This window comes from Bos indicus, chromosome 4 (assembly GCF_029378745.1).
Source record: "Bos indicus isolate NIAB-ARS_2022 breed Sahiwal x Tharparkar chromosome 4, NIAB-ARS_B.indTharparkar_mat_pri_1.0, whole genome shotgun sequence".
Taxonomy (NCBI): Eukaryota; Metazoa; Chordata; class Mammalia; order Artiodactyla; family Bovidae; genus Bos; species Bos indicus.
The window spans coordinates 64942448-64955822 of NC_091763.1; the positions used below are offsets into that span (position 1 = coordinate 64942448).

Consider the following 13375-nt stretch of genomic DNA (forward strand, 5'->3'; position numbering starts at 1 on the left):
TCTAAAGTTTAAAATGGAGCTCATTACTTCACCATTTTAGTTTGGATAGTTTCCTTTAGAGGATATCATTTGATTAACCACTCAATTAACATTCAAAGTAACTTGAGATTTTTTTGAGAAACTCGGCCTTGGAGATTTTATATGGCCCTTGTTCATCCAGATCATTTACAACTATAATATATATTTCAAAAATGGTGTGTGCAAAAACAATAAAATGAGGACAAAGAATTAGAGCCAACAATAGTAACTGAAAAAGAGTAGCCAGTATCATTGGGACAAAACCCATGACAGTGTGAGGTTATGGAAGCCAAGGAAAAGAGCTCCAAAGGAGAGCTGTGACTTGTGTGCAACTTGCTGAAAGGTTGAGTGGGATGAGGACAGAGAAGCTACCACTGCCTTTGGCAACATTGGGAGTCATTGGTGCCCTTGTCAGGATCAGTCCCCGTGGTTTGCTGGGGATGGAACATGGACTGACGTATGACAAGGACAGACCTGCAGGTGAGAAAGTGAGGACCCGTCTATAGAAAACACTAGTAGAGGGAAAATTACTTGGTTCCGAAAATGTTTGGGGGACAGTTCATTTGGGGGGAAAAAAAAAGCAATGGTTTTTATCCTACTTGAAATCATTCACCAAATATCAGACAAATGAATTAAAGATGTGAGCATAAATTTTTGATTATATTAGAAGAAAATATGAAGTTATGTTTATAACCTTGAAAAAGAAAATCCTTTCTCAAGCCTCAAAACATGAGTTATATAACAAAATATTGATTATTTTGAGTACATGAAAATGAAAACCTGTAGGATAAAAAAAAAATCACTGTAATTAAGTCAGTACTTGAGGAACATATGTAGAGATCAAGGATTAAGATCCAGATTATATAAATCAACAAGAAAGTGGTACAAACCCAGTGGGCAAATAGGAGGAAACACACTGAGTTAATGTTGTCCTATCGCCAAGTCTCTGTCATGAGCTGAATTTTGTCCCCTTTCCCTAATCTCCAGTGCCTCGGAACGTGACTCTGTTTGGAGATAGGGCACTTAAAGAGGTAATTTAGGTAGATGAAGGGCATTCCTTATAAGAAAAGATTAAGACACAGACATGTAGATGCCCTGAGGAAAGAGCATGTGAGGACATGGGGAAGGGAGTCCTCTGCAAGGTGGAAAAGAGCTGTCACCACAAACCAACCCTCCTAAAACCTTCATCTTGGACTACTAGCCTCCATAATTCTGAGAAAATAAATTTCTGTTATTTAAACTGCTTGGTTGGTGACGCTTTTATATATCAGCTGTAGCAAACTAATACAGTGGCAGAGCCAGGATTTGGTCTCAGTCTGACTTCTAACATTTAAATACTTCATGCATTTAAATGTTAATATTTAGCCATGCTTCTGCAATGCTGGTGGCGAAAAAAAAGCCCTGACATTCTTATACCTTAGTATGCTCGTGTGGTGAGGATTAAAATGGATATGAAAATATACTTTGAAATCATCTGTTTGACATATACGTAGTTAGCACCTACTGCATTCAGTGTACTATGGAGACATAAAGGTGAATCATAGGCAGTCTTTTTAGCCATCTGGAAAAACTCCCAAGCACTTATGCTAATGTAAGTTATCATTAACATAGATTAACATAGATGTTATTTCATAGCAGCCAATGATCATGACGTACTGCATACTATTCTTGAATGAGCTCATTTGCCATTGCATTTTCATTATCAATTCAGGCCATATTCAGAATAATTCTTAAATATAGAAACTACTTCCTGCCCACTCTCTCTTAGAAACGCAGCTCAAAACAAACTTCTTTCATTGCAAGCTTACGAAAACAGTAGGAAGCATTCTGATGAATGGAGAGCATATTGTGACTCTAACCTTTCATTACAAACCAAGTGGGAGAAAATGGTTGAAATCATTTCAGTTTTATAAACTATAAGACACATAGGGAATGAAAATATCCCATTGATAAAGCGATGTCTGGGCTTCAGCATCCACCGTGTTACTCATTGTAATCTGTTTATATTACTCATTATTGCTTAGTCTAGATGCCTAGTGAGGCTTGAATCTTTTCATCATGATTTTGCTCACATCTAAGAGAAAATCCTTGAACAGAATTAGACTGAAGAGTTGTTGATTGAATAGATATGAATCAGACTCCGAGCTCCAGTCTGCTTTTGAGTTAGATCACAAGATTTCAAACTCCAAGCCTATCCTTTGTCCCATTGATTGCTTTTATTAGGCAAGGTGCCATTAATTTTTCTTTTGCTTTTTTTTTTAAGAAAAGAGAAATGTGTATCTTGTTTTTTTGATTATAAATGGCATTATCATATTTATAAGGGACACACTAAGGACATGTAAACAGCATCCTGGTTAAAGAGTGCTAAGTAATTTTATTAGGGTTTATGGTCAGTATAATTTTGGGCCCCATGACCTCTGCCCTCTGATGTCACATTTTTTAATACATTATATTAAATAGCAAAAGGGGTTCTGCAGATACAGAAGGGTGCTAATCAGAGGACCTTAAAATAGGGAGTTGATCCTGGATTCTCCAGTTGGGCCCAGTGTAATCACATGAGTCCTTAAAACTCATGAAGTGTGTCAGGGGACTTCCCTGATGGATCATTGGTTAAGACTTCCCTTTCCAGTTCAGGGGGTGTGGGTTTGATCCCTGGTCAGGGAGCTAAGATTTCAGATGCCTCATGGCCGAAAAAAACCCAAAAGGAAACAGAAGCAGTATTGTGGTAAATTCAATAAAGACTTTAAAAATAGTCCACATCAAAAAAAAAAAAAATCTTTAAAAAAAGAAATGTGGCAGAAGGAAGGTGAGCAGGACTCCATCAGCTGTTGCTGACTTGAAGATGGAGGTGCCAAGTGGAAAGCATGGAAAGGAAATGAATTCTGCCAATGCCCTGAAGGCACCTGGAAATGTGTTTTCCACAGAGCTTCCAGAAAGGAACATAGCCTGCCCACGCCTTGGTTCAGCCCTGTGAGATCTTCACCAGAAAATCCAGCCGCACGATGATGGCTTCTGACCTACCGAACCCATAGGAGTGTGTGCCTTCCATGGGTGGTAATCAGTTAAGGGAGCAAGAGAAAACCGATAGATGGAAACAGACTACTAAAGAAACTCTGTCGTTCACCTGTTGAAGTTACAACTTGCTAATAATGTCTCCTCTGGCAATGACAAATTATCCATGTCTTTTCCTTCAGGTTTTCACAGCCCGCTACTTGTTCCCCACTCCCAGCCCACAAACAAGCAGGGCTTGCTCTCCTGAGTCATACACAACATAATTCAAAATCCACCTTTACCCATTGGCAAGGCATCCCTGTCGTCGAATTAGTTGGGACACTCATATTTTGTAGACGGAAATTCTGGAAAGGTCTGTTACTCACACCTTGTCACAGTTTGATAAATCTGGAATACAATTATCGCGGGAATTAAATTTCTGACTTCTTATGGTTTGTCATAAACCTTTGGGATTGACAGTATTGAATTTGGATGAAGCAAGGAAATCTGAGCTATATTGAAATATGAAACTATATTGAAATATGAATATTTCCCACAAAATAGCTTTTCCCACTCTCTGTTTCCAATAATGCTACCCTCTAATGCCACCCACCATTTTTTTAACCACTCAGGCTAGGAATGTCAGGATCTTTATTTTTTTTTTAATTTAAATTTATTTGTTTATTTTAATTGGCAAATAATTGCTTCACAATGTTGTGATGGTTTTTGCCATACATCAATATGAATTTGCATAGGTATACATGTGTCCCCTCCATCGTAAACCCCCCTTCCCACTTCGCTCCCAACCCTGTCCCTCCAGGATCATCTTTAATGCAACCTCCTTTGGATTGCAACCTCTTCGTGGCCACCTGCATTCAGTGAGCTGATCAGCTGTAAGGATTCTAGTTCCATACCATCTGTTCATCCTATAAGGACTTTTCAATCCAAAAGTAGAGGTCTTACTTCTTTCCTTTGTACTCTCTGCTTTCCTATCTCTTTCTCAATAGCATGCTGAACATATTATCTTTTGCATGTAAACTTCACTGCCTAATAGACCTGATTTGTATTCTTCATCCTGGCTTTTAATGCCTGTCATCACAGGGCCCTAATCAACCCTCACTCCTGCTCCACTGGGCTTCTCTCACAGCTCAGTTGGTAAAGAAGCTGCCTGCAATGCAGGAGACCCTGGTTCAATTCCTGGGTCAGAAAGATCTGTTGGAGAAGGGATAGGCTACCCACTCCAGTATTCTTGGGCTTCCCTTGTGGCTCAGCTGGTAAAGAATCCGCCTGAAATGCAAGAGACCCCAATTCGATCCCTGGATCAGGAAGATCCCCTGGAAAACGGAAAGGTTATCCACTCCAGTATTCTGGCCTGGAGAATTCCATGGACTATATAGTCCATGGGGTCACAAAGAGTCAGACAGGACTAAGTGACCTTCACTTTCACTTTCACTTTCCTGCTCCACTAAAGGGAATCATTTCCTTACTTACAATGAATCAGCTTTTGCCACTGGTACGTTTGTTCATTCTGAAAATGCCTGATTCCATCCTTGCTCAGTCCAGGCTTCATTATGTGTTTAATTGTTTGTTGTATGTTCATTTAATAGTTGTTGGTTTTGATTTATTAGAAGTAAGTTATACTTAAGATATAATTTTGTCAGTATATTTGGATAAGGAGAGGAGTTACACTGATATTTGTGAGAACTGTGATTGCGTAGTTATTTAGACACGTTCTGCTGGTTGAACTGAGGCTCTGTGATTCAGCTGGTACACTGTCTCCCATTCATAATCTTATCTTAAAATGTTAAATTATTAACTTGACATGAGCTTGGAGAAAGAGATATGTTGGTGGGGGGGAGATAGGTGGAGGAAGTTAGGATAAATAAGCAGGGACAGGGTGTTAGGGAGGAAAAGAAAGACATTGCCAAAATAAGAAAAATATATGTGAATGAAAAATATCAAGAATATTTGTAATATAAATTCATAACTATGCAATTTTATGAAAAACTGAGTAAACATATAAACAGTGACCCAAAGGAATAGTGACTTAGAGAATATAAAGTAAGAACTCTGAAGTGTGTGGCTTGTCTCAGGACTAGCCTTGGGACCTTGGGTGAGTTACTGGACCTCTCCTAGCCTCAGTTTTCTCATCTATGAAGTGGGGATGAAGAGTACCTACCTATATGGAGTTGTGTGTATTGCATGAGTTTCTTTGTGTAAACAGGCGAACACAAAGGGAAGCTCCCTTAAGTGTTAACCCTGAGGAGGATGTCCTTGTTGCTTTCAGGATAGTTTTACTGTTTTCTTGTCACTGTCAAGATTTTATTTGCCAACTTTTTTTCATTTAATTTTGTTGATTTTTCACCTTATTCTCTTTTCTCCTTGCGTCTTTTTGTTCATGGTGCGTTAGTTTGGTTTTTTGAGATGTATTATCAAGAATGCCAAAATGTTTCCTGACATTTCATGCTGCATTCTGCTACAAGTCATTTTTTAAAATACAGTTTTTTCCCTGAGTTTTTTTCTGTGCTCATTCCTTCCCTAACTATGAAGTCTTTTCTTCATAGGTTATATGTAGTTTGTTTGTTTTTCCCTTGTGCCTGCTGATGTTTGAGGAAACCTATCCCCATCCACATCACCAAAATTGGTAGTTCAGTGTAGTTATTATCTTCAAAGAAGACAATGATTTCAGTAGTTAGGTGAAGACCAAAATTAGTAATTAATTGGGAAAAAGTTAGTGAGAATTATTAGAAATTAACCTGTTTGCTTTTAAATCATTTTTGTTAACAAATCAAATAAATATGTTGTATTCACTGATATCTAATAGAGAACCCAGGCTGCCTTCGTTTTTAAACTAAATTTCAATTACATTATTTACTTATTTAAAAAATTTTTGACCTCACTGTGGGGCATAGGGGTCCTAGTTCCCCAACCAGGGATCAAACACATGTCCCTGCAATGGAAGTGTGGAGTCTTAACCACTGGACCACCAGGGAAGTCCCCGGCTGCTTTCTGAATTCTTCCAGTTTAGGTACTCATATTTGCAATACCTTAACCCTGCCTCTGTCTAAGACTTCTAGTTTTATTTCTTCAAAGGAATGGGAACTTAAAGATTTCATGAAGAAAACTGAGTGCAGAATCTCCCTAAATTTTTATAATTTTTTTCTACTGTTTCCCAGTGATCATACCTATTAAGACACCAGTTCTTTTAGTGACTGTGCAAAGCATTGAACTTCTATGGACATAACCTTTTGTGTTTATATTTTATTGGTTTAGGTCATATTTTATTATATAATTATAATAATAAGTACAATTTGTCAAAATTGCATTTAAGATAAATCACACTGAAGCTTGTAATCATTAACTCAACTAGTACAAAAGTAAGCAGTGATACCAAAGGGTGAGCTGACAGTACAAATGTTCCATCCTACGGGCATCAGGCAGTGTGGTTTACAGAAGGGAGGGGAGGCACCAGTGAATCCAGAGTCTCTGAAATAGAAGTCAGTCGAGGGAGCTTCAAACAGAGCAGTGGTTCTCAAACTTCAGCATGCATCATAATTATCTGTATGGCTTAGTATAACACAGATCGGTGGGCTGCAACCCAGAGTTTCTGATCCCAGTGGGACTGGGGTGAGGGCTTGCATTTCTAACAATCTTCCAGGTGATTCTAACTCTACTGTTACAGGGAACACACTTTGAAGACCACTGAACTACAGCCAATTTTGGTAACATGGATGGGGACAGGTTTCTTCAAACATAGATGGGTGGACTGCAACCCAGAGACCAAACGTTATTTGGCAGAAGACCAAATGTTGTTTTTCCACTGTATCTACTATCCATCTTCTAGTGGATAAGCACTAGGTTATCTGTTACTCTTAGCTTTGGTATTGTGTTGAAACTTAAAATTGTTTTTCTGTGTCTACTCAGGAACTTTATTTGAAATTTGGTAAAGGATGGAATGAGAACTGTTAAAGTCTCACATTCATTATTTTTTGCTTCTTTGAAAAAAAAGAAAAAAAACCTACTAGTTAGCTCCCTCAACCGTGCTATGCAGGCTGTTTTCAAATCACACATTCCCCAGTCTCCTTACTGAAGGGAAAAAAAAAAACAACCATTTCTGTCTGTCAGAAACGCGTGTTTGGCAACAGCTTGCCAGCTGCAGGGTGGATAGGCAGCAATGTGGGTGTGTTGTCAGCAAGCTGGAGACTTTGTCTGAGAAGCAGGCAGATTATGTAATTGCTCTGTAATCTCCTTTTCAGAACTGGCTGACGGAGCTGGAGATCTTTGCTATAATCTTCTCAGCTGCCATCCATGACTATGAGCACACCGGAACCACCAACAATTTCCACATTCAGACCCGGTGAGGATGTTGAAATGTTTGGAAAAGAGGCAAGAGGGGTCAGGGATAGAGTGTGGAAGTCAGAGAGGGGCAGCCACCTTTCTTTTGCATGGTGGCTCTATTTTGAGTTTCTGAAGAAAAAATAAAATGAACTTATATAACAAGAGATCAGCTGGGTCAGCTTCAATCAAAACCTAAGAATTAAAGAAACCATTTGCTCCTGATTCTCCTATGTTATTCACATTAAATATGGATATACTTCTCTTAGTCACTTCAATCATGTCCAAATCTTTGCGACCCCGTGAACTGTAGCTCACCAGGCTCCTCTGTCCATGGAATTCTCCAGGCAAGAATACTGGAGTGGGTTGCCATTCTCTTCTTCAGGGATCTTTCCAACCCAGGGATTGAACCCACGTCTCTTGCATCTCAAGCAGATTCTTTGCCACCTGAGCCACCAGGGAAGATCTATTCTCTGGTCCAGTGCTAGCTATTATGTAGGTATGGGCTATGCATATTCTTTGTTGTTGTTCAGTCCCTAAGTCATGTCCAACTCTTTGTGACCCCATGGACTGCAGCACATCAGGCTTCCCTGTCCTCCACTATCTCCCAGAGTTTGCTCAAGTTCATGTCCATTGAGTTGGTGATGCCATCTAACCATGCGTACTGTACCCATTTCTAATAGGAGGTGAAAAAATTTACATTAAAGGTGCAGATACCATGTAGGCTAAATCAGGGAGGACAGGCAAGGATTGAAGTAATTCTCTTGACATTAGCAATAGCAGAGCCATCTTACCCTCTGACCTCAGGGATTCTGCTGATGCTTTTCTCATCCTCCCTCATTTCATCTCTGCCCTATTCAGGGGGTATGTCACTCCCCGACACACAGCTTTGGGAGCTAGGTGGTCTCATGTAGGCCACTTTGCACCCTCTGTAAGGAGCTTCACAGGTAGACACAAACTTCTGTGGGGCATATTAAATATAGGTCCGGGTGCCTCCCTCAGAACCTCTTCATTGTAACAGACATCACAAATCGATTTTGGTAATTTTTTTCTTACCAAACTGCAGATTTGTCTTTAGTATTCCTCTCGGCACAGAATTCCAGGCAAGCAGTACAGTCAATTGTCATTTCCGTTTAGGGTAAAACCTTATCTGCCTTCTCCTGGTCTAAGAACTTAACCTCTCTTATGACAATGATGTAGAACTGGAGAGACTCTTGACAGTAGGATTAATTGGATCTTGACATAGAAATCAAAAGAAGGTAGAACTGGAAAAAGGCGGTGAGACACAGAGAAAGAATATTGTGGAGAGGGTTGAGTTTAACGCTAAAATACTTGCTGATTTCACTTGAAAAAGGCAGGTGCACACTCCAGATATATTTGTGTTTGTTAAGTCATTCTACATGTGTTTAATGAAGCCAGCACTTAATTATGGGGCACACAAAAGAAGACAATATCATCCGATCTCTTGTTTTGAAGGGCATTTCAATAGAATGGAAGTGGACAAAAGGTCTTCAGCCACATGCTTCATTTTCTGCTTTCTGCCTCCTCATAGAGTGTCTCAGCTGCTGTGGAGCAGCTTTCTGTAGCTTTGTTGCAAGACCTTTGAATACAGGGATTCCACAGAGCATCTCTGTTTAATAGGTATCTGCCAGTGGAGCCTTGACAGAGATGGAGGTGAATAGCACCTGCTGAAGGAAGAGAGGTGGGTGGAACATTTGTACCTGGATCTTGGCTGGAGAGCAATGTCAAAACTAGTCACAACTCAGAGGAAAATGGCTTAATTACAGTAGTTAGAAAATAACTTAATGTCACAAAATACACGTCAATTGGTGCCTTACTTACTCAATGGATGTTAAGATTAGATCTTCCACCTCCTCGGGATTTGCTTGTTTTGTGTTATCTCCACTGGAGTGGGAAAATTCCAGAGGGTTCAGTTGAGCTTGGTTTGGAATGACATTTAAACTTTCATCTTCTTTAACTGAGTTTTATCCATAGCATCTTTGCCTCTGAGATCCTTGTTTAGGAAAGTAAATATGTGACCAGGTTCTTTGCTCTTCGATGGGCAGACTGTTGAGCCTAACACTTTCAAGGTATTCTACATACATTCCAAAGTTTGGAATGTGAATGATACTTGGAAGTTATCTTGAGGGGAAATGGCTGAAGTGTCAGAATACATTGCCTTTATTCAAACCCTGAAAGCCACTGTGGAGCTCTGCAGACTCTCAGTGTATATATCTGGGGCTCAGTTTCCTTCATGAGAAATGAACAAGCTCTAATAATCTAAAGTTTCATTAAATTAAATGTATTAAAATAGTATACCTCCCTATGTTGGTGTCATTCAACTGTTTGAGGAAGCGACTAACAATTGTCATATAACCCTTATATTTTTTATTCTCAACTTCCCATGTATGACTTTCACATGGCAAAATTTTAAGATCAAGCTACTAACAAAAGAACTTGCAAACTGTACCTTCCAGGTGGTATGTGTTCAGAGAATTACAACTAAAACAAATAAACACATTCTCTCATTGAATAAAATAAAAATAATCATTTCAGAAAATATAAGGAAGTTTGACATGACCTGCATTTAAAAACAAAAAATCACCTTTGCTACCACTACAGGTAATTGAGATCTTATTATAGAATAACTTTTAGAGAGTTCTCAAGTTGGATATCACATGTGAAATAATATCCATATATTGACATTTCAATACCATACAAACATCAATTGATAAATTGTAGTGTTGGTGTTAGCTTTTTGATTGATATAAAGGACATGGGGCCAAGTTAATTGCTAAAATAGGATAAAAAGATGTTGTATTTCTATCTTTAGGAGAGTTACCTGAAAAATCTCAGCTGTTCAACATCCCAAATTATTTTTCTTGGCTTTCTGTTCAGGTCTGACCCAGCGATTCTGTACAATGATAGGTCTGTTTTAGAAAATCACCATTTAAGTGCAGCCTATCGCCTTCTACAGGAGGATGAGGAAATGAATATTTTGATCAACCTCTCGAAGGATGACTGGAGGTAAGGATGAGCCACAAGAGAGTTTTGGAAGCCAGGTAAGGAGTGGTGAGATGAGATGAAGTGTGCTTGTTTTGAAGAAAATAATACTCTGAAGTTTTTCTTGCTGTTTATTTCTCTTTTTTTTTCTTGACACAAATATTCAAATATATTGTAGGCACTTTGGACATATTTGCTATTGGTTACCTTAAGAAACTAGTATTTTGATCTTAAATGAATTTTTTCATTTAACATATTTTTGTCATTTTATTTTTGATTGGACTTCTTTAAAAAAATCTTTCAAAATTTGCTAAGGAAATTGACACTTTAAAATAATCATGAGTACTTAATTCTGTCACCTTTGAATTCTGTCAAAGCTCTACTTGGGTAGAGCTGAGTTTGAATACACAATCATTTATTAGCTATCTGTCATTTAGGAAGCTACTCAACCCCATTACACCTTTTAAAAATTTAATTTATAGAAAATTTATAATAACGTTTACCTTATAATTTGGTTAGGGTAATAATAAATGCTAAAATCCATCTAAAATGCTTAATTCACTTTGTGATACATATAGCAAGCCTGTGGATCATTGTAGCTGTTAATGTAGGGTCAAGATGTTTCAAAACTTGTAGGAAAAGTCATTTAAATGCTTAAAAGCTTCTGAATCTACTGTGGTGCAAATAATACTTGTATTTTAATTAAACGATTTGTTGTTTATTGAATATCTCTGGGTCGTTATACAAGGATTCAGAGAAATAAGCCATTCTGAACAAACAAATCGGAAACTGATATTCAGGAAGAGTTGGCTATTAGTTTCCATGCAGCTCTAGTTCATTAAAACCTAAAGGAGTATTTGTCTTGGATTTTATTGGAAAATGGTAGATTTAAGAAGCATCTAAAAATGCAGAGCATTTCAGTGAATCAATGCAAAGCTTTCAGAAAAAGGAGCCCTCTATCCAATTTAAATGTTTGTAAAAGTATAATGAAAAATTTGAATATGGCAGAGAACAGCTTTACACATATTCAGATGTGTCCTGGTTTTGAAGGATTTGTGCTTCTTTAGATCCTGTATGTTCCTGGTCTCAGGACAGTCTAATGAAGTGCTCCAGAGCTTACATGATTACCTCTTTTTTTTTCTTTCTTTCTTTCTTCCCACCCTCCCTTCCTTTCTTCCTTACTTTTCTTATCCCAAGGGAGGGAAACAGGGAGGCAAAGTTGGGTAGGTGCATTCTAGAACTCCATGAATCCTAAAGAAAGTTCAGCAAGGCTATCAGGAAGTTCTTGAGCCACAGTCAGCCATCAGAGGAGTTCCATGTCTCCCAGGAAGAGTTACCCTCAGTCGCCTGATGCAGCCCAGGGAAACATGACCTTGGGCAAAAACGGCAATAGTTTTCAGAATGTAGTAGCTGAGGCCCATGGCCAATTAAAGTCCTGTAGTTGGAAGTCTGTGTGGTATATTCTCATGGCCACTATCCCATGGAGATTAAAATATTACACTATGCTATGCTAAGTCACTTCAGTCGTGTCCAACTCTGTGTGACCCCATAGACGGCAGCCACCAGGTTCCCCCGTCCCTGAGATTCTCCAGGCAAGAACACTGGAGTGGGTTGCCATTTCCTTCTCCAATGCATGAAAGTGAAAAGTGAAAGCGAAGTCGCTCAGTCGTGTCTGACTCCTAGCGACCCCATGGACTGCAGCCCACCAGGCTCCTCCATCCATGGGACTCTCTAGGCAAGAGTACTGGAGTGGGGTGCCATTGCCTTCTCCGAAAATATTACACTGAATGGCTGCATAATATCCCATCTGTGGAAGTGCCATAATTAGTTTTGAATGTGTGAGTATGGGTACATTTGTGTGTTTGGGTTATTATGAAGAATCCTACAATGAATATCTCTTTAATGTATTTTTATGTGTAGAATTAACGCATCACAGAATGTTTGATGTTTTAAAGTTCTTGTTGAACTTTGTCAAATTGCTTTCAGGTAATGTGCTGATACTGCTGGCCTGTGGGATTTGTGGGCATATGGGAGTTAAGGCTGGATGGGCATAATTGCCTCTTAACCTATTTTCAAAGTACAGATATGCCACTTCTATTATCTATAGTTTTGTTAAGGATTTTCTATTTCTACTTAACTATATGTTTGTCAGAATTTAGTTATGCTATTTGTGCTTCCACTTTGCTATGATCATGAGCCTCATTCATTGTTTAGTGTACTGCTATGTTAGGGAGGCTGATTTTGGCAATATCTAAACCCAGAATCATTGCAACACACTGGAACATATCAGTTCACACTGGAATACACTAACATCCACCAATGCAAATATCCTAATTATTTATCATTAGCCCTGTAAAGTCATACTCAAAATTCTCCAAGCCAGGCTTCAGCAATACGTGAACGTGAACTTCCAGATGTTCAAGCTGGTTTTAGAAAAGGCAGAGGAACCAGAGATCAAATTGCCAACATCCACTGGATCATCACAAAAGCAAGAGAGTTCCAGAAAAACATCTATTTCTGCTTTATTGACTATGTCAAAGCCTTTTACTGTGTAGATTAAAACAAACTGTGGAAAATTCTTAAAGAGATGGGAATACCAGACCACCTGACCTGCCTCTTGAGAAATCTGTATGTAGGTCAAGAAGCAACAGTTAGAACTGGACATGGAACAACAGCCTGGTTCCAAATAGGAAAAGGAGTACGTCAAAGCTGTATATTGTCACTGTGCTTATTTAACTTATATTCAGAGTACATCATGAGAAATGCTGGGCTGGATGAAGCACGAGCTGGAATCAAGATTTCCAGGAGAAATGTCAATAACCTCAGATATGCAGATGACACCACCCTTATGGCATAAAGTGAAGAAGAACTAAAGGGCCTCTTGATGAAAGTGAAAGAGGAGAGTGAAAAAGTTGGCTTAAAGCTCAACATTCAGGAAACTAAGATCATGGCATCCAGTCCTATCACTTCATGGCAAATAGATGGGGAAACAGTGGAAACAGTGTCAGACTTTATTTTTTGGGGCTCC

At 38.8% G+C, this 13375-nt stretch overlaps 1 protein-coding gene across 7 annotated transcripts in view; it reads left to right on the top strand.

The window, feature by feature from the left end:
• Nucleotides 1-13375, top strand: part of PDE1C (phosphodiesterase 1C) — a 622941-nt gene that overhangs the window by 513383 nt on the left and 96183 nt on the right. For all 7 annotated transcript variants that reach the window (XM_070787864.1, XM_070787867.1, XM_070787865.1 and 4 more), the window contains 2 exons: nucleotides 7266-7366; nucleotides 10243-10371. In XM_070787864.1, the coding sequence (XP_070643965.1) occupies nucleotides 7266-7366; nucleotides 10243-10371 (230 nt within the window). The remainder of the gene's footprint in view (nucleotides 1-7265; nucleotides 7367-10242; nucleotides 10372-13375) is intronic.